The following is a 21180-nucleotide window of genomic DNA, read 5'->3' on the forward strand; positions in this document are numbered from 1 at the left end:
AGGACAGAGGCTGTATGATCAAGAGAAGAGCATTTGTGAGAGAGAAATGACAAGATTTGACCATCTGGGTCGAGTCCAAGATGGAAGACACTAAGATGATGAGCCAGGAACCAGGAGGGCTTTTCAGAGAGCATCAGATCTCATTTTCCCATCACCTTCATTTCCCAGCATATCACTGCCCCCCTTCCTTTTCTCTGAGAGCCATCCCCTGTAACAAGACAAACGAGAAATCAAGAAGAAATGAGAAGTCTGTAAAACAAGCTCGCCCGTCAGCCACACCTGGCAGGATGATTGGAGAAATGCTCTGAAGCCTTCATGCTTCATAAGGTCCCAGGTCTACAGCAAGAAGAGACTTCAGGGGCCATTGGATCTAATGCCTTTGTTTTTACTATGAAGGGACTTTTACACAGAATCAGAAGCAGGTTTTGAACCCAGGTCTGACAGTAAAGCGAACGTTCTCTCTAGTGCACCATGTTGCCTCTTGTAAGGGCAGATCTCTTAATTTCTCTGAGCTGCCATTATCTCCGAATCTGTAAAATTAGGTCATAGGGCAGCATGATCTCCAAGGGTCCTTCTGGCCCATGTGCTAGGAAGTGGTAAGGTGTTCAGACTGTGGTGAGAACCACTCCCCTATAAATAGGGGTTCAAACCACTGAAACCAGATTGCTGTGAGGTCCTTTCTTTGTGGTCCAGACCCAGAGGAGAAAACTATTGATAAAAAATGGTGGGTTGAACCAGAGGGCCTGGACAACTTCTTCTCAGAACTGAGTCTGTGAAGGTTGATGGGCAATTTTTCTGTAACTTAATGTATTGGAAAGTTGTCTGAACTTGGAGGAGCTGCACGTCTTGTACAGGGTCATACCTCAATCCAAAGCTAACCCACTATCCGCCATGATATGTTGCCTCTCGGCAGAAACTCACTTATTCAGGAAGGGTCCAAGACAAGAGTAGCCCCTACGGCAGGGCTATAAGCCGGTCATTTCTTGGGTCTGATGCTGGAAAATCACAAGCATGTGTAGCAGAACTCCCAGAAACTCCCCCAGCTCCCCCAGGCAGTCAGCGTCCTCTGGGTGGTCGGCAGAAGTTGGAAGCCACGGGGTTTTGTGGAGTTTATTGGCCAATCTTAGGGGCACCAATAAGGAGAAGCCCTGGTATTGGCTGGAATCCTTTGGATCTGGGGGCCTGGTATTGGCTGGAGTTCTTTGGATCTGGGGGCCTGGTATTGGCTGGAATCCTTTGGATCTGGGGGCTGTGCTCATGGATGACACTAAGCGGCCATTCTTGATGTCTTCATCTCCTCATCCTCTTCCCTGAGCAGAGGGGACCTAGTTAAATGTACATGCTTCAGTGAGGAAGACACATGGTGATATGGGGCATTGGCAGCCATCACCCAAATAGGGGAAAGAGCCATGGATGTTGGTGGGCTCCAGTCTCTCCTGCCGGATCCCGGCTCACCAAGCTTCATATTAGCTCAGGGAGCACCATGGCTGTGTTCAGCTTTCTTCCAACTGGGGCTTACTCATTGGGGTATGTGGGTGTCTTGTAATCTGAGAGGATGGCAGTGAGCCTCAGGGAAGCTTTTTTGCCCAGTCAGTGAGAACAGCAGCAGGATGACAGTTAGCCCAAATAACCAATAAGGACTCATTCAGGTTCACCAGTAAGAGAGATGGTCATCTCCCACTTTTGTCCTTCCATTCCTATATCCAACTCTCTGTCTCTCTGTCTCTGGCATTGTCTCTCTCTCTCTGTTTCTCTCTGTCTCTGTGTCTCTGTCTCTGTCTTCATCTCTCTCTCTCTCTCTGTCTTTCTCTCTGTGTCTCTGTCTCTGTCTCTGTCTTCATCTCTCTGTCTCTCTCTGTCTCTCTCTCTGTGTCTGTCTGTGTCTCTGTCTCTGTGTCTCTGTCTTCATCTCTCTCTCTGTCTCTGTCTCTCTCTGTCTGTCTCTGTCTCTCTCTGTGTCTCTCTCTCTCTGTCTGTCTCTCTGTCTCTCTCTCTCTCACACACACACACACACACACACACACACACACACACATTCAAGTATTGGAAAGAACACTAGGCTAGAAATCAAGACATAAGTTCTAGTTTCCATTTTTCTATATCTGTTCTCAGTTCCCTTTTAGCTATGATATTCTTTCTGTTTAGGTCTTTCCCAGTTCTGACAGTTGGTGTTCTAAGCTTTCTCCCAACTCTGACATCCCGTGTTCTAAGATTTCTCCCACTTCTGGCGTTACATTATTCTAAGGTTCCTCCTATCTCTGACATCCCACATGCTAAGGTCCCTCTCAGCTCTGACATTCTTTGTTCTAAGACCCTTCCCACCTCTGATGTTCTTAGTTCTTAGGCCCCTTCTCAGACCCACCGTTCCCTGTTCTAAGCCCCTCCTGGCTCTCACATTCTATTTTCTAGGCTCCCCCTTCCTGGGTCCCAGTCCTGACATGTAGTGACTCGGTTTAGGGTCATTGCCTGGTGTTTTTCCTCCTCTCCTCCTGCAGCCCGAGGAGCTGACCAACATCCTGGAGATCAGTAACGTGGTGTTCACCAGCATGTTTGCCCTGGAGATGATCTTGAAGCTGGCGGCCTTCGGCCTCTTCGACTACCTACGGAACCCTTACAACATCTTTGACAGCATCATCGTCATCATCAGGTGCCAAGGGCTGGGCCGCTCCCTCCCTCCTCCTCCCTAGGGTCAGGGCTGCCTTTCCCCCATTTAGGAACCCGCCCCCATCCTGAGCACAGAGGCTGTGTCTACCCACCTAAGGATGCCTCGGTATTTCTGGTCTCTTTCGTCCCCATGACCCGTACCCCCCCTTCCCCAGGAGCTGAGAATGCAGGCAGCCTGGCAGCCCGGCCCTCCTCCTCCTGCCACCTGCCTTGCAGCATGTCCTCCGAGGCTGAGAAAGGCAAATGGAAAGAGATACTGTCCTCACCAGTCCATTTTGCTCAGCTTGGTCAGAGGGCAGAGGGGTGGGAGGAAGCAGGTGGCACGGAGGTTGAAGCTCTGGGCTAAAATGCAGCTTGGAGACGTAGGGGAGTTTTAATTAACTCAGCTCTGTCTGCCCCCATGACCAGAACGCTCCTTTCTCAGGCAGAATACAGCAATAACCCATCTCCTCATTCCTCACTCTCTCTGTTCCACCCCCTCACCCCCATTCTCTCTGGTCTCCTCTCTCTCCTCCCTCCCCCTTTCCTGGCTCTCTCTCTCCTTTCTCTCTCCCTCCCTTCATCTTTAACTCTCCCATCTCTTCCCTGCCTCCCACTTCCTCTCTGCCCCTATGCATCATCTCACAATTTACCCTGAGGGTCTCTCCCTCTTCTTTTTGTCTCTCCTCTCCTCTCATGCCCCATCCTGTTCACTCCCCCTGTCCTTCATTTCTCTGTCTCTGGACCCGTCTTCCTCTACCTCTCCTTTTCCCCTTAATTCTACTTATTTCCTTTGCACTTTACCCCTTTTCTTGGTGTCATCTCACTTCTTCTTGGATTTTTTTCTTTCTATTTTCTTCTCTGTTCCCTCTGCTTCTTTCTTCCATTTTCCCTTCCCCTCTGCGTCCCCCCTTCTCTCTGTTCTATGCTCCCCTTATCTCTGGTGTAAACTTTCTTCTCTGCTCTGTCTGCTCCCTACCTCTCGATTTTCTGCTTCTTTCTCTTCTCCCTTCCCTCCTCTCCTCCACTTCTTCCCTCCCTGCTTCTTCCCTCATGCTCTTTCCTCTGTTTCTCTCCTCCCTTCCCTCCTCTTCTCCATTTCTTTCCTCCCTGCGTCTGGCCCTCCCCATTTTCCTCCTTCCTTCTCCTTCCCCCTATTTCTCCCTTGCTCAATGCCCTTCCCTGCTTGGCCCCTGCAGTATCTGGGAGATCATCGGCCAGTCGGACGGGGGCCTCTCGGTACTGCGGACGTTCCGCCTGCTTCGAGTCCTGAAGCTGGTCCGCTTCATGCCAGCCCTGCGCCGCCAGCTGGTGGTTTTGATGAAGACCATGGACAACGTGGCCACCTTCTGCATGCTGCTCATGCTCTTCATCTTCATCTTCAGGTGGGCGAACCATTGCAGGGTGCCAGCCACACCTCCCAGAGGCTGCCCAGGAGCCGGGCTCCATCTGCTCCAGCACAGGGAATCCCACAGCTGTTCCCCAGCCAACTATCCCAGCCCAGTGGGAGCGCCCCAGGCGCAAGCCAGATCCTGGTGCCCGGGACTCTCTCCCTGTGAGCCGCGCACCCAGGCGCAAGGCAGACCCGAGAACCCGGGACTCTTTCCCTGAGAGCCAGCACGCCCAGGCGCAAGGCAGATCCGGGTACCCGGGACTCTCCTGTGACCCGTGCGCCCAGGTGCAAACCAGACCTGGATAACCGGGACTCTCTCTCCCTATGAGCCAGCGCGCCCAGGCGCAAGGCAGACCCGAGTACCCGGGACTCTCCCTGTGACCAAGTGTCCAGGCTCAAACAGATCTGGGTACCCGGGACTCTCTCCTTATGACCCAGAGTTCCCAGCCACAAGGCAGATCCGGGTACCCGGGACTCTCCTTGTGACTCACGTGTCCAGGCGCAAGTCAGACCCGAGTACCCGGGACTCTCCCTGTGACCCGCGCGCCCAGGCACAAGGCAGAATCAGGCCCCCAGAACTCTCTCCCAATGAGCCGACCTGGTAGCTCAGTGAGCTTGGCGTTGCTCCCGGCTCTGCCGCCACTTGATTCCAGCTACAACCCCCTAAAGGAAAACTGCCCCTGCCCTCAAGGAGCTTACGTTCTCCTGGGACAGATTTGAGCACCTAGAAGATAAGTAGAGCGTCATTCCAGTTGGGAGGAGCAGGACCAGCCCCGTTTGGGGAGCAGCGCTTGCATTGTCCTGCAGGGAGCTAGGTGTTCCAAGAGCTGGCAGTGAGGGAGCAACGGCCTTCTGGGCCTTTAAGGGCACGGAGGGGATGATGATGTGGGCAATGGCAAACAGCCTGGTGGTTGGACTGGAGAACGCACAGTGGGGAGTCATTTGAATGGGGAGCTGAGAGCTTAGGAGGGATTTGGAGGAATGAGAAGGGATGCCTGGGAGGTGGAAGGAAGGAAGTGACGGTGCTGATGGGAAAAAGCTCTCGGCTTTGGCAGCCCCAGTGGGGATGAGACTGGAGGGTGCACCCTCTGCGCTCCACGCCCCTCTCTCCTTGGGGCTGGGATGTTTCAACGGATGTTCCTCTTCTCTTCAGCATCCTAGGGATGCACATTTTTGGCTGCAAATTCAGCCTCAAGACTGACACGGGAGACACTGTACCCGACCGGAAGAACTTTGATTCACTTCTTTGGGCCATTGTCACAGTGTTCCAGGTGAGGGAGAAAGAGGAAGTCCCTCCCCTCGTCCCTCCTCCAGGCCGGGACCACCACCCACAGCAAGCATAGTCTGCCATCCCCCAATACACATCCCCACTTTCTCTCCATCCCCCTTCCCCAGAGATGTCCCTGCAGAGCAGGAAAGAGCAGCCCTAGTTGGGAAATCGAGGAAAAGAGGGGTGAGATGCAGTTAATAGAAATAATGAAAGTTGGGGTTTACAAAGGCCCTTCCCAGACAACTAAGGGGGCTTGTCAGCTTATTTCTGAGTAGTGCACAAATAAATAAAAACCTCCACAATAGAGGAGAGTGCACAAATGTGAGTGTGTAAAGTTGGAGAAGTGTGCAAGGATGATGGAGGAGTGTGCAAATAAGAGTCTGCACAAGCAAGAGCATACAAGACAGAAGTGTATCTGTGCAAGCCTGAGTAACTTGCACAAGTGTGAGAGCTCACAAATAAGAATGTGTCAGGCAGAAGTGTTCAAGGTTGAAGTTGTGCACCAGCAGGGGAATGCCCTGGTGAGGAAGTGTGCAAATTGGGTAACAGTGCATGACTGAGAAGCATGCACAAGCATAAGAGTAAACATGAGAATATGCAAGACAAGTGTGAGAGTGTGAGTGTGCAAAGCTGAGAAAGTGTACAAATGAAGAAATGCATGGATGGGGCAGTGCACAAGTGGGAGCAAACACAGGGGACCGAGTGCAGAATTCTAGGACAGAATCCACAATGTAAGTGCATGATTGAGGAAGGGCAGTCCCTGGCCCCCTGCCCTCCCTTCTCCCCGGCTCATCCCTTCCCCATCCCACCTCACTGGGCTTTCCCACCCAATTCCCTTCCACAGATCCTGACCCAAGAGGACTGGAATATGGTGCTCTACAATGGCATGGCCTCCACCTCTCCTTGGGCCTCCCTCTACTTTGTGGCTCTTATGACCTTCGGCAACTACGTGCTCTTCAACCTACTGGTGGCCATCCTGGTGGAGGGCTTCCAGGCAGAGGTGAGGCACCCACCCTTGTCTCTCCTGCCCCACCTTGCAAAGCGAGCGCTCTCAGAATGGGAGTTATTTATTCTCCTGAGAAGGCTGGAAGGAGGAGGGAATGAGGAGACCAAAGGGGAGAAGAGAAGGTGGTCATCCCAGCCCCTGGCACAGGGTATGGGGTTATAGGAAGTGCTCACAGCTCCCTGCTGAGAAGTGGTCCGCAATACTTTGTGGTCCAGCTTGGAGGCCCTTGCCTCCCTCCTCCCTTCACTGCCCACCCCTGGTTTCTCCAGGGCTCAGTTTAACCATCTGTAGAGTGGGGGAGTGTGCCTCAGTGGGTCAGGAGTAATCCATAGGGGATGATAGAAATGTGAGCTGTTCCTGTGTCCCTCCCTCCAGGGGGATGCCAACCGCTCCTACTCAGATGAGGACCAGAGCTCGTCCAACATGGAGGAGTTTGACAAGTTCCGAGAGGGACATGAAGGCCATTTTGGTAAGGGATGCCCTGCCTGCACATGCTGGGGACCCTCACCAGAGCAGACCTAGCCCTGGTGCATTCGTTCAGTCCTCAGGCTCGGAGGGGAGAAACACTGGCCGGGGGGAAGGTCCAGCTGCTTTAGGCCCTGACCACTTGGCAGCCAGGTCTCTCTCCCCTGGTTCTGCCTCGTTTAGGCTAAGCGAAGTGGAGAAAAGTGCCCGTCTCTGAGGGCAGCTCCTGTCTGGTATCCTGGGGGCAAAGGCAGGGGTCACAGAGTCACACAGAGAGCCTGCACCGGATGTGGGGTATAGGTGGAGAGAGTCCCTCTGTAGAAGAAAGTCAGCCAGGAAAAGGTCCTGACCCAGCTGTGTCTCTGTGACTCTCACTTTCCCATCCCTCTCCTCTCAGATATCAAGCTCTGCCCCATCCCCATGACTCCCAACGGGCACCTGGACCCCAGCCTTCCGCTGCCCGGGCCCCTGGCCACCACAGGAAGCATGCCCTCTGGCCCTTGCCACTCCCTGCAGCCTGATCAGGTGCTCATCGCCCTGGACTCCCGGAAGAGCAGCGTGATGTCTTTGGGGAGGATGAGCTATGATCAGCGGTCTCTGGTGAGTCAGAGGAAGCATTTGTAAATAGAAATATGTATATATAATATCTAAACATAAAAATTATATGTAAACATAAAATATATAAATGGTGTGAAAATATAAAAATATAAAATTACATATAGAAATTTTATATTTATGTATATATATTTACATATATATATTATATTTATGTATATATATTTTATATTTATATATGTCCAGAGGCTGTGCTTGGCAAAAGTAAGACATCCCCTGCTCTCCAGGAGCTTACTCTCCACAAGGAGACTGTTCATACACAAATGGCAGGCACCAAATCTGTGAGGCATGGGGTTATTGTTAGGGGTCTGCCCTCTGAAGCCACTGGCTCTGTGGACCCAGGAAAGTAGCTTAAACCATTGGTGCCCCTGGCACGACCATAGGAAAGGTGCCAGCCTGCACTGGTATACGACATTTCCATGCTTCCGAGTTTCCAGGACTGGTGCCCATCCCAACACAGAGCCACTCGGGTATTTAGAACATGTGTTACATGAATGGGGAAACCTTGAGGGGATACCCGCAAAGTGAACAAGGTTGATCTTGGCACCTGGACTACGGAGACAGCCTGGACAAAGCTTTGGAAGTAGGAAATATAGGAAAGAACCAATTGGTGAAAAATAATGTGTGGAGGGGAATTGTGCTTAAATGATGGACAACTGTGCATTTTAAATGAAGCTGTATTTTATCTAGAGCTGTTGAAGCTTCTTGAGGAAGGGCTTTGGGTCATAGGGAATGTTTCCCATTGGGGAGTGAGTAGAAAGTTTAGTTGGAGCATAGAGCACATGGAAGGGGCAGTATGAGATAAAGCTCAAAATGTAGGATAGTACCCACTCTGGAGGGGCTTGAATGCCAAGTAGAGAAGTTTGTGCTTTCCTTGGTAGACAGCAGGTAGCCACAGAAGATTTTTGAGTGGGAGAGCAGTGCTGCTTCTGGTCTTTCACTCGCTCTCTGTGTCTGCCTCTCAGTCTAGCTCCCGCAGCTCCTACTATGGGGCCTGGGGCCACAGTGGAGCCTGGGCCAGCCGCCGGTCCAGTTGGAACAGCCTGGCCCGGGGTCACAGTCTGAAGCACCGGGTACCTTCTGCGGAACACGAGTCACTCCTCTCTGGGGAGAGGGGCCAGTCAGCAGAGGGCGAGCGGGATGATGGCGCCCCTCGTGGCCCCTCCCATCACCTACCGCCCCATCCCCATCCCCATCATCACCACCTCCACCACCCACACCGCTACCGGCACCGACGGACGCTCTCCCTTGATACCAAGGACTCTTTGGATCTGGCAGAGCTGCCCCTGCCAGCCCCTCATGCTCATCTGAGGTCTGCCCGCAAAGTGGGCACAGGCCTGGGTGCCAGTGAGCACCAGGACTGCAATGGCAAGATGCCCAACATTGCCAAGGACGTTTTCACCAAGATGGACAACCGGAAGGACCACGCAGAGGATGAGGAAGAGATCGACTACGTGAGTGGTCCTGAGCGGGCTTGTGACCGAGAAAGGCAGGGGCAGTGCACAGAGCCAAGAGGCAGGGGACCGCCCGGGATCTGGCCTTCCCTCTCAGTGCAAGAAAGGACCCCAGGGGTCTTTTAAGACTCGGGCTCCTGCCATATGGGCGTAGCCATGTGAGCAAGTCACTCCCTCTGCTTACAGGGATCTCACCTGTTAGGTGAGGAGATTGGACTAGATAGTTCCTCCAGATTCTGACATTCCTGTTCTAAGCTCCCTCCCAGCTCTGACATTCCCTGTTCTAAGCTCCCTCCCAGCTCTGACATCCCCTGTTCTAAGCTCCTTCCTAGCTCGGACATTCTCTATTCTAAGCTCTTTCCCAGTTCTGACATCCGCTGTTCTAAGCTCCCTCCCAGCTCTGACATCCCCGGTTCTAAGCTCCCTCCCAGCTCTGACATCCCCTGTTCTAAGCTCTCTCCCTGCTCTGACATCCCCTGTTCTAAGCTCTCTCCTAGCTTGGACACTCTCTATTCTAAGCTCTCTCCCAGCTCTGACATTCCTGTTCTATGCTCCCTCCCAGCCCTGACATCTCCTGTTCTAAACTCCCTCTCAGCTCTGACACCCCCTGTTCTAAGCTCCCTCCCAGTTCTGTAATCTTCTGTTCTAAGCTCCCTCCCTTCTCTGACACCCCCTGTTCTAAGCTCCCTCACAACTCTGACATCCCCTGTTTTAAGCTCCCTTCCAGCCCTGACACCCCCTGTTCTAAGCTCCCTCTCAGCTCTGTAATCTTCTGTTCTAAGCTCCCTCCCTTCTCTGATACCCCTTGTTCTAAGCTCCCTCCCAACTCTGACATCCTCCTGAAGCTTCCCCCTCCCTCACTGCCCCTGGTTCTGTTGACCCTCCTCCCCATGATGGCCCCAGTCACAGCAGGCTCCAATCCTGCTTTGTCCAGGCCAATCAGGACCAGTTCCTTTAACTAATCTTCATATGAGACTGACTAAAGATCCTTCACTTCTTGATTATCTTCCTCTGTGTAATCCTCAGTTCCAGCTTATAAATGTCCTTCTTCAATCTTGGCTTTCACAGGGGGACTGTCACCTCTAATTTTCTCTTTAGTCAGCGCATAATTAAATTATCATGCTACCAACTCATGTGGCTTGCAGTCCACTCAGACCCTCAGATTTCTTCAGAACGACTGCTGTCCATGCTACCTCCATCCCAGACTTCTGGTCTTGTTTTTTTAATATCCAATGTAAGATTTCATATTTATCCTCATTGAACTCCAGGTTATTAATTTCAACTTGGTATTCTTTTTGGAATTTGTTTCTGTCATCCGTGATGTTATCTGTCCCTCCTGGCTTGGTATCCTTTGCCAGTCAGTTGAACATGCCATCTGTCCCTACATCCATCCTAGCATTTGGCTTAGAGTTTGCTAGTTCTGCGGTCATCTCAATTTTGAAATTTTGGAGGGACATTCTCCCTTCTCCAGTTTTTGTAAACCCTCTTCCATTTTCCAGGATCTTACAAATATCACTGACAGTGACTTGTTACATTTTCTAGCTCTTTTAGGATACATCTGGACCAAGGGTCTTGAATTTATGAAAGGCAACTGGATATTCTTTTCTTTTCTCCTTGTCTATTTTGGGTATCAACTTCCTACTGGTCAGTTTTGGTCTGCCATTTCCTTTACAAATGTCATCCCTCTAGCTACTTTTTCTCTATATCATTATCTCATCCATCTCAAGCAAAAGTTGTACCTCTTTTTTTCCCAACACAGCTTAAGAAAAACACATCTTTCTTGTCATTATAGTCTCTTATTGGTTCTAAAATCTCAACTGACTGGTGAGCTCCCTGTGCATCCACATCCAACTCTAAAGACCAGTCTTATTTTTCTTCCTCCTTGGAATCGATTCCATTTGTGATTTCATTCTTGATTATGTTTTATCCTCATGGACTGATTTCTCCTGGAACGTGTTTAACTCCATGAGATTCTTATCTTTTTCCTGAACTTTTTGAAATCCATTTTCCTCAAATTTAGGAGGCACCTTAGATTTATTTATTATGTTATTAAGGGAAGGAAGAGAGAGGCAACATGGCTGTAGTGGAGACTGACTGCTTCCAAATGAGCCATAGATCTGTGTCATTTCCACATTGTTGAAATGACAGATTCAGATTCCCTCATCCAGGAGCTACAAAGAAAAACAACAAATCTCCCTGCCTTCAGGGAGCTTAAAGCCTACTATGATTCTAGATTCTGGAAAGGAGCCACCGGGACTGATGTTAGGGATGGTCGATCAGTTCATTTCTGTGCATTAAGTCATCACTTGAAGGAGGCACACCTGAAGGAAACTGAGGGGGGAAAAGTGGAAGGGAAATGATCCTTGCCCTCAGAGAGCTTACAGTCTTCCTGGGGAGACTTAGTTGTACTGGACAGAAAAACATAAGAACCTGAAGTGGGAGCCCCAGCATGTGAAGTTGAAAAGAATAAGGGAGCAGAGGGGAGCGCCTGGCACATTTGGGGGGCAGCCATCCTTGGATGGCTGGCAGGGGTAAGGAAATGAGACTGTTAAAGGGGGTCTCACAGCCCACGACTCTCATTAGCAGCAGGGGAAAGGGCTGGTCTATTTTGGTTCTTACCAACCAGGATAACCCAGAGGTGAGACATGAGAGAAGGAGTTGGGGGAGCAGGTTCTCACATACCCCTCCCCAAGGCCCTCTCACCTCTCCCTCCCCCACCAGAGCCTATGTTTCCGGATCCGGAAGATGATAGATGTCTACAAGCCTGACTGGTGTGAAATCAGGGAGGACTGGTCTGTCTACCTCTTCTCTCCTGAGAACAGGTGAGTGAGGGCTGGACTGGAATGGGGGTGGGGTGGGGGAAGCATTCGGACTCTGGGGCAGGAGGAGCAGTGCAGGGAGTGAGGAGCTACAGGGGATGGGCCCAGATGTTACCCAGAAGATAGAGCTGCTCTCAAAGCCAAGAAGACTTGGGTCAAGTGCTACCCCTAAGACTCTGTGCAGAGGAGCCTACCTATATTAGAGAGAGTGTCCCCATCTGGGAGTTCCCTAAGCCAGTGAAGTCTGGTCCCTGTGGTATCCACTTCATAAGCCAAGTGAGGGGCTGAAACTCATTAATGGTCTGATTCAGTGGGATGTGGAGCAGTGGGATGGCACATTTGGGATTTGGAGCCAGAGAGCTGTGCGTGTGTGTGTGTGTGTGTGTGTGTGTCTGTGTGAAGGAGGACCCTAAAGAGCTTTAAGAACATTAGAGGAGGAGAATGCCTTGGTCTCTCCCTCCCTGGAAGTCTCCCAGCGAGGGCTAGATGGCTCCCAGTATCAGGGATGCTATTTAAGGGATTCTTGTTCGGCCATGATGAGCTCTGAGGTGCCTTGGAAGATCAGGGAAGGTCTTTTGGAGAAGAAGGGCTTGCTGAGATTATACTAGGAAATAAGTGTGGCCCAAAGGGATGGAAGAGGGGACCGGGTCAGCACTGGTTTTCAGAGTTCTTTTGTTCTCAATGTGGCTTCTTCTTCCATAAATGGAAGTTCCACCCCAAGGGTGTAGAGAGTCTGTTGCTCTCCCCTAGGACTGTCATGGCAGCCATGGCCACTTTCTATGAGTTCATGACTTCTGTCCCTCCTCATTCCCTGGTTCCCTCCTCCCTACTGCCCAGCGGGCTCAAATCTGGGCGTAAGGGAGGGAGGGAGGCTGAGGTTGAGGGTATCTGTCTCCTCCCAGGTTCCGGGTCCTTTGCCAAACCATCATCACTCACAAGCTTTTTGACTATGTCGTGCTGGCTTTTATCTTCCTCAACTGTATCACCATCGCCTTGGAGAGGCCCCAGATAGAGGCTGGCAGCACCGTGAGTGGGCCCATCCAGGAATGGGCTGGGCTGGGCTGGGCTCTGAGGTCAGGAAATCTGCCCATAGACCCTGGTCAGCTACGATCTAACTATGGGAGGGGACCCATGGAAAACACTAAGTTTGAAGTCCGAGGGCCTGGGTTCAAATGTCACCTCAGCTGCTTACTCTCTGGGACATTCCCTTTCTCAGTGTCCTCACCTGCCAGATGAGGGACTTATACTTTTCAGCCGGAGATGTAGGATCTTATGCTTTCCTATAGAGAGCAATTAAATTCAGGCCCAACTTAGAGTGACTCACACCTTGCCCCTATCCTAAGAGGGAAGGGAGATGGAGTTCATGAAGGGACTACAGTGGGATGCAGGTGGTCTGAGAGTCAGGACGGACAGGGGGATAGTGAAGTTGGGATGGGAGGGTAGAACGAGGGAGAGTAGTTGGAAAGTGATGAGATGGTCACAAAGATGAGAACAAAGGAGGAAGAGCACTCAGAGGCCTCCCCCGGACTCAGTTTAAACCCCTTTCTCTTTGCAGGAGCGTATATTCCTCACTGTGTCCAACTACATCTTCACCGCCATCTTTGTTGGAGAGATGACACTAAAGGTAGGTTTGGGCTGTCCAGCCCAAACGTCCCAACTCTTGGGGAGGGCTCTTCCATAAGCTAGTTTATTTCTTTACCTTCTTTCTGTTAGCCTTGTGTTCCCTCCCTCATCTGTCCATCCTTATTCTCAGCAAAAGTTCTTACAGCAGTCATTTACACCTTAGTATGAATTTCAATCACTGGGTTTCCACTGGTAGGTACATTTGCATATTAAACCTTAGCTCCAAAAAATGAAATCAGTTTTTCTCCTGTTTCCCACTCTACTAAAAGGAGTGTAAACATATAGGACAGTGGAAGAGGTATGTGGGAACAAAGTGCCTCTTACCCACCTCCAAATGACACCAGCAGGGTCTCCGTCCCCTCCCTTGGTTTGTCAGCTCTTCCATGGCACAGAAGTTGATTTGGGGATTAGGGGTGCCCCTCCTAGCTGGGCCAGAGCCAGAGTTACATTATTATGTAGCGGAATGGGGGCTGGCCTAGTGTTGGTCCCATTCAGGTAAAAGGGTAGTCTGTGGAGCAGGTAGGCAGCCACTGCTGCTGTCCATGGTCCTGATCAGGGCACTGTCCCATCTCTGAAGGCTTTGTGGCCAGCTTATACAATTAAGGATAGTCGGGGCCTCTGGTCTGGTGGTGGTCCTCAGAGCGGGCTCTATGTTATGCGGTGACTGGAAGGAGGAAAAGGAGACAAGGTGAAATGACTCTGGCAGAGTGGAGCATCTCCAGGGAATCTAGTCTGCAGGGTTTTCCTTGTTTGGGATATTTGTGTTTTCCCTGGGGGAATGTCTCAACCTCCAGGGCATGATCTGGAATGTTAAACCTTGGGCACAGAATATGCCAGAGGCTGGGCAAAGAGGGTTCTGTATAACAAGATAAACAATAATGGTATCCTTAACATGTTCTGTATAGTTCCTTACTTTCTTCAGTGTGCCTTAGTCCTAGGCACATAAGCATTAGGATCCCTAAATTCTACTCAATGCTCTTTGCATGAATTTCTCCACATGGGAAATGGGGCCGATAATGATTGCTCCCCATCTCCCTAGCAAGAAGCTAGGTGGTTCAGTAAATAATGTATTAGACTTGGAATTAGGAAGATCTGAGTTCCGATCCTATATAAGATTCTTCCAAGCTGTGTGGTCTCAGACAAGTGACTTGATCTCTGTGGACCTCTATTTTCTGATCTATAAAATGGGGATAGTAATAATACCTATCTTCCTGGATTGTTATTATGACCCAAATGAGATGGTATTATGTAACGTGCTTTGCCCTATAGAAATGTCAGCTGTTACTACTGTTACAATAACTTTCTTTGGGGCTCTGTTACGTAGATCAAACTGGACAGGAGTTCTGAAAGTGCTTAGGAGTCTCTGTATCCAAGGCTTGTGTGAGAGGAAGGAGGGATTTTGAAATCTAAATTTCTGACTTCTAGAGGGTTCAACCTGGAGAAGAGAAGACTTGGGGTAGGGAGGGTGATGGCTCTCTTCAGTATTAAAAGCTTAAGATGTGTAGAGGAGTCCCTGAGGGAACTCACCAAGAGGTTACTTCAGGCTTGAGGTCAGGAATAATTCCCAGCCATGGTGAAGAGCTGCCCCATCCTCACCTTCACTGTGGTCTTCAAACCGATGCTGGACAGCTCCTAATATCAGGGCTCTTGAACAGCGGCTATTTCTGTTCAGTCATGTGTTGGACCAGATGCCCTCTGAGGACCCTTATAATTGGGAGCGCCCCCTGTCTTTGTCTCTGTGCCCCACTTCTGCCTTGCCAGGTGGTCTCCCTGGGCCTGTATTTTGGGGAGCAGGCCTACCTCCGGAGCAGCTGGAACATCTTGGATGGCTTCCTGGTCTTCGTGTCCCTTATTGACATTGTGGTCTCTGTGGCTTCTGCGGGAGGAGCTACCATACTTGGAGTCCTCCGTGTCCTCCGCCTCCTCCGTACCCTTCGCCCGCTACGGTGAGGATGCCCTGGTTCCCTCCCTGTGCCCCCTACTTTTTGCCCCAGTAGCCATTTTCAGGGAACCCCTAGTGTTAAATCTAGTTATTATAAGGTGGTAACTCAGCTGACCTCTTTCAGCCTCAGATGTTCACCTGTGACTCTCTGACACTTTACTTTTTTGGTGTCATAGGGGTAGGCTGGGCTCCAATCTAGGGACTTCAAACTTGAGAAGGGAGAGTCTTTCCCCCATTCCTAGCTGCCCCCATCTTGATATACAACTGCAGGGTCATCAGCCGTGCCCCGGGGCTGAAGCTTGTGGTGGAGACACTGATCTCATCCCTCAAACCCATCGGAAACATCGTCCTCATCTGCTGCGCCTTCTTCATCATCTTCGGCATCCTGGGAGTGCAGGTGAGTGGCAGAGATCTTAGGGAGGGTGGGAAGCCCAGACCTGACTCTATACCTTTGGACAATGGGAGACCTGAGAGACCGTCTGGCCTGATCTAGCCATTTCCTAGCCAAGGCGGAGGCTCAGGGATGTGGACCGGTTTGCCACACAGGTGGTGGGAGAAGCAAGATTTAAATTTAGGTCCTCTGACACACATCTCATCATAATCTTAAAAAAATACTAGTATTCTAGTGCCCTCAATAACTGTGAAAAGAGTGGGCCAAGAGGAAGTAAAAGCTGGGATATCATTTTAGAATGACATCAACTAATTGGTTATTAATAGGCATTTAAAGGGGCATACTATGTGCCAGGCACTGTGCTAGGCAATGAGCCAAAAAGCCAAAAAGCAAAAGATTCCTGCCCTCAAGGATCTCGCATTATACATATGTCAAGTTTGTTCTATATAACAGAGTCCCAGGAGAAATCATGGTAATAATAACAACACCTGACATTTCTATAGGGCAAAGCATTTTATACAGCACCTTATCATTTGATCCTAATAACGATCCTGGGAGGTAGGTGCTATTACTATCCCCATTTTATAATGAGCATATATGTGTCTCTTTCTCTCTCTCTATGTGTATATATACATGATATTGATATATATATATATATATATATATATATATATATATAGCATATGTGTAAGATATTATTACATAGTTACAGAAACCTGAGAGAAGTGCGAGATACTATGAGGCTCATGAGGGAAGAATCATTGTCTGCTGGGTGGGGAGAAGGGAAGGCTTCAAGAAGGAAAGACATGAGAAGAGCAGGGGAAAGAGACAGAAGGAAAGGAGAGACAGAAGAAGGGAAGGGGAGAGAGAGAGAGACAGAGACAGAGAGACAGAGATAGAGAGACAGAGATAAATACAGAGAGACAGAGAGAGACAAAGACAGATAAAGACAGACAGAAAGAGAAAGACAGAGAGACAGAAATAGAGACACACAGAGAGAGGCAGAGAGAAAAAAGAGACAGAGACACAGAGAAAGAAAGATAGACACAGAAAGAGAAGAAGAAAGGGAGAGAGAGACAGAGACAGTAAGTCTTGGACGCCAGAATGGAAACGTTTGGCTTTAGAGGGAGCCACAAACCATTCTCCATCTACTAGAAGCTTCGTGGGGCCACAAATGGTTTCATTTTTTGCCTTTGTGTCACCATGGTTCCTTCTTGAACTCCTCCTCTGGGGAGCTTCCAATTCAGTGGAGGAAATAGGGTCCCCAGAGTAAACTGATCCCTGGATGTGGATCTAGAGGACCTGAGTTTAGGTCCAGTCCAATCATTTCATCCTGGAGAGCCTGACCGCTGCCCAGCTCCTAGGACTGGGCAAATCCCTACTCTTCTTTACCTCCTATGAACAGGAGACTGACATCATCGCCCCTGGACTGTGGGGGATCGTGGAAATAAATGTCCCTAATTGGTGCATATTAATTGTTTAATTGATTGATACTTGTCCTAATTAATGTAATTTAATGGGTTCACTTACTAGTTTACCCTATTAAATTACGCTTTGTTTAGGAACATTATTCTGCAGGGCTTACAGGACCAGGGCTGAGGACAGAGACATGGGATTTCATGGCCGTAGGGTTCTCTAGGATGAGGAAAACTCTCTCCCAGACCAAGTTGGCAAGCACTCTGTGCTCTGTGACTTGCCATTTTTGAGAATTGCCTGGAGTTTATAGGTGTAATATTTTTAGCTAAGAAGTATGGGGTATTATGGTTTGTGTAGGTTCAGCAGGAGCAGGGAAGGAATACCCCTGAGTTCCCTCCAGCTCTGACATCCTGGGGCTTTTTTGTTGGAAATAAATGGATGCTCTTTGAATGCAGGAACTGTTTTTTATTTTCCTTTGTATCCACCCACACCCAAATCCTCACATAGTAGGTGCTTAATAGTTACATACCTATGAATTAAACCTTCCGTTTAGCCTGAATCATAGATTTAGGGCTAGAAGGGATATTAAAGGTCATCTCATTCCCCAATTTTATAGAGAAGGAAACTGAGGCACAGGGTCATTGTCCTATCTAAGTCCCAGTTAGGAAGTGACTTTGAATCCCCTTTTGACTGTACCACGTCACTTCTCCATAACTAATCCCTGCTCAGATAGGGCTGGCCCTTGATGGCCCCTCTAGACCTGACATTTGGGGAGTCCAAGAATAGGTAAGAGGGGACGGGTGGCAATGTTACCAGTGGCAACTTGTAGAGGAAAGACAGGAGGCAGGGCTGCTCTGGCCTCCTGCTCAGGGGAAGCAGCATTGCTGGGGAAACCTGCAGGGTCTCAGGGGGAAGGGGATCCTATACCGAGGCTGGACTCTCTCTGGCACAGCCAGCCCTGCCTCCCGAGCCCAAGTCCACCCACAATGATATTTTTTCCTTCGCCTAGTTCTTTATTTTGGGATTCTGCTGCAGAGGAACACAGGGAGTGGGTGTTTCTTGCCTCTCAAAAGTGAGCTATAGATAGGCCATAGCATGGATCCTGGGGCCCACGTGCCCGCCCATGCCCTCCTCGCAGAGCGGGTGCCATTGGGCAGGCTAGTGGCCGCCGCTGCGCAGGCTCCCCATTGGAGAGAAGGGGATCAGGAGGGCAGCTGGTTTAGGTCTCTTTGCTTGGTTTTCTGGAAGAGAAAATGTTCTCTCTCCACTCACATCCTTCCAGGCCCCAGGTTCCCAGGATTCAAACCTTCCCTTTCCTCTTTGCATCAACTTTCCCCATCAAACATGCTATAGTAGGAGTTCTTACCCCAGAGACCAGCAGCTTAGACATACAGTATCTGATCTCTCTGGATCTCTCTGGATTTTCTCCCTTTTTCACCCCCTCCTTCACCTTGCCCTTCAAAGCTCATCAGGCTCTGGATAATCTGCAAAGAAACGCTGGAGGAAGTGAGATAACTCAGCCAATAGCATATTGGAACTGGAGTCAGGAAGAGCCGAGTTCAAATCTGACCAATTCAAATCTATAAAATAGGAGTAATAACAATCCCAGAGGGTAGTGAGGATCAAATGAGATGATGTTTGAAAAAGTCCTTTGTGAAGCTTAAAAATCAGTAAATATACTCAGCCTCAGTTTCCTCATCTGTAAAAAAGGAGTAATAACGGCCAGAAGGAAGTGAGGATCAAATGAGATGATGTTTGAAAAAGTCTTTTGTGAAGCTTAAAAATCAGTAAATATACTCAGCCTCAGTTTCCTCATCTGTAAAAAAGGAGTAATAACAGCCAGAAGGAAGTGAGGATCAAATGAGATGATGTTTGAAAAAGTCCTTTGTGAAGCTTAAAGTAAATCCACTAAGCTTCAGTTTATTCATCTATAAAATGAAGGGGTGGGACTCGGCTTCTAAGGTTTTGCCCAACTCTGGAGCTCATGGTTGTTTCTGTGCTTCTAGGGCTCTCCCCTTATTCTATAGATTAAGTAAATCAAGGCCACAGAGGAGGCTTGCCCCAGGTCACAGAAGTAGCAAATGGTGGGCCAGAATTTGAACTCACCTCCAAAGATCTTTCTACCATGTCCCATTGTCTCATTTTATCCCTCTCTCTCCACCTTCATGACATTATTTGCCTCTTGGGAAACTGGTTTGGAGTCGGGGGCCTGGGATCCTGTGCGATCTTGGACAAGCCCTTTCCTGCCTTTGAGCCTCAGTTTCCTCCTCTGTAAAGTGAAGGGTTGGGCGGCAGACTTCCAAGGTGGGCTGCTGTCCTAAGTCTCTGATTTTCTGGCCGTTTCCCATCCCCAGCTCTTCAAGGGGAAGTTTTACCATTGCCTGGGGGTCGACATCAGGAACATCACCAACCGCTCCGACTGCATGGCCGCCAACTACCGCTGGGTGCACCACAAGTACAACTTTGACAACCTGGGCCAGGTGAGCAGGCTGCCCCCACCCCACCACCCCTGGCCCCCAGGGAGGCAGGGGGAAACCCAGGGATCAGCCCTTGCTCCTGTGTGAACCAGGACTGGCAGAAGGAGCTGGGAAGGCTCCCGGGACAATGATCAGGGCTCTGTCATGTGGGAGGAGGACAAGGCTTCCTTCCCAGAAGTCAGATGTAGAAGCAATGGCAGCATTGGGGTGGGGTGGGGTTGGAAAAGGAACAGTTCTAGTCTGGATACAAGGAGAACCTTCCTATAGGCAGAGCTGTCTGGAAGAGAGAGGGGTCTCTAGGGAATGACCCTCAGGGCATCTAAGCCAGGTTATACCTTGCTGAGTGTCAAGGAGCATCATGAGCCCACTGTGTGGTCTTGGATAAAGCATCTTCATCTTTGGGCTTTACTCAATATTCATTCAACAAATGTCTTTTAAGAGCCCTAGTGGATAAGCAGGGTGTAGTTTCTGTCTTTGGGAAGACTGTGGTCCACTCCCCAATCTGAGGAATGCCTGGAAAGGTGTGTCCTCCCCACCTCAAAGTGGGATTATGAGCATCAGAGGAGAAGCTTCTGGGAAGAGCAGAAAAGGCTCGTGGGAAATAAGGCGTTGGGATTGGAGCTGTTCCCTTCTCTCCACTCACACTTATCTGGACTGTTATAGCGTCTTCTATCTTTTCACTTTTTTCTAACTTTTCCCCTTTTCAGTCCATCCACAGATGCTAACTTTCCTCATATATAGATCTGACCATGTCACTATCCCGCTCTAGAATCTTCAGTAGCTCCCTATTATTTCTAGGATAAAAGGAGAAATCATCAGTCAGACAGCCAAAGCTCTCCAGAATTTGGCACCCACCTCCTTTCCAGACTGATTTCGTGGCACTGCCCCTTACACTCCCACAGAGTCCTACCCATTTGGTAGCCCAACCAAACTTCTACTTCTACTCCCCATCACAACATCTCCAACCACTGTGCTTTTGCTTAAGCTGTGACCCATGTCTGGAATGCCCTTCCTCCTCACCTGAGTCTTAGGATCTGCCTTCTTTCAGTTCAGGAGACTCCTCTTCTATGATGTCATTCCTGATTGCCCTCTTTCCCCCATTATGATTGGGTACCACACACCTGAAGATTCCTGGGAAACCAGGATTAGGGATGAATTGGCGCCAGTGGCTGTGATGGAGTGCCCACGCCCTGGCACTGGAGAAGGGCATGGTGACTGTGCATGGTGAATGGGAGAGAGTTTGCAAACTCATTTAGCTGAGTTGCCCCAGGGCTGCAGATGGCAGAATGAGTGAGGGTGCTCTCCAAGGTCAAAATCACTCATCCAAGGACCCCTTTCTGTTCGTCACAATTTCAAGAGGCAGGTCCCGGCCTTTTTCCTCTTTTATCATTGAATGAACTAAGAAAACATATTTGGCCCTAAGTTTCCTCCCACTTGAAAAGGCAGTCTCTGACTGACAGAGTCCAATGCCCCCGGCTCTTAGAGACTTGCCGCCTCTGCTTGTCAGGGACCTGTGACTTCTAAATGGGAGGGTCCCGTGGCCTCTGTCTACGAGGGTCTCGTGCCTTCCCGCTCTCAAGGACCTGCTGTCTCTGAACGTCAGGGCCCCGTGGCCTCTGACTGTCAAGATCTCACGACCCCTGGTGCTTACCTACCCTAGGGAAGA

General features: G+C 49.9%; 1 protein-coding gene across 1 annotated transcript in view; it reads left to right on the forward strand.

Annotated features, from left to right (window-relative positions):
- The window catches only part of CACNA1I (calcium voltage-gated channel subunit alpha1 I), a 148864-nt gene that overhangs the window by 84357 nt on the left and 43327 nt on the right, over positions 1 to 21180 (forward strand). Inside the window, exons 9-21 of the mRNA XM_051962512.1 lie at positions 2496 to 2647; positions 3843 to 4028; positions 5190 to 5307; positions 6151 to 6306; positions 6688 to 6781; positions 7175 to 7377; positions 8358 to 8846; positions 11568 to 11668; positions 12568 to 12691; positions 13221 to 13289; positions 15050 to 15234; positions 15501 to 15627; positions 19392 to 19517. Coding sequence (XP_051818472.1) covers positions 2496 to 2647; positions 3843 to 4028; positions 5190 to 5307; positions 6151 to 6306; positions 6688 to 6781; positions 7175 to 7377; positions 8358 to 8846; positions 11568 to 11668; positions 12568 to 12691; positions 13221 to 13289; positions 15050 to 15234; positions 15501 to 15627; positions 19392 to 19517 — 2130 coding nt within the window. The remainder of the gene's footprint in view (positions 1 to 2495; positions 2648 to 3842; positions 4029 to 5189; positions 5308 to 6150; positions 6307 to 6687; positions 6782 to 7174; positions 7378 to 8357; positions 8847 to 11567; positions 11669 to 12567; positions 12692 to 13220; positions 13290 to 15049; positions 15235 to 15500; positions 15628 to 19391; positions 19518 to 21180) is intronic.

Source organism: Antechinus flavipes, chromosome 5 (assembly GCF_016432865.1).
Source record: "Antechinus flavipes isolate AdamAnt ecotype Samford, QLD, Australia chromosome 5, AdamAnt_v2, whole genome shotgun sequence".
NCBI classification, from domain to species: domain Eukaryota; kingdom Metazoa; phylum Chordata; class Mammalia; order Dasyuromorphia; family Dasyuridae; genus Antechinus; species Antechinus flavipes.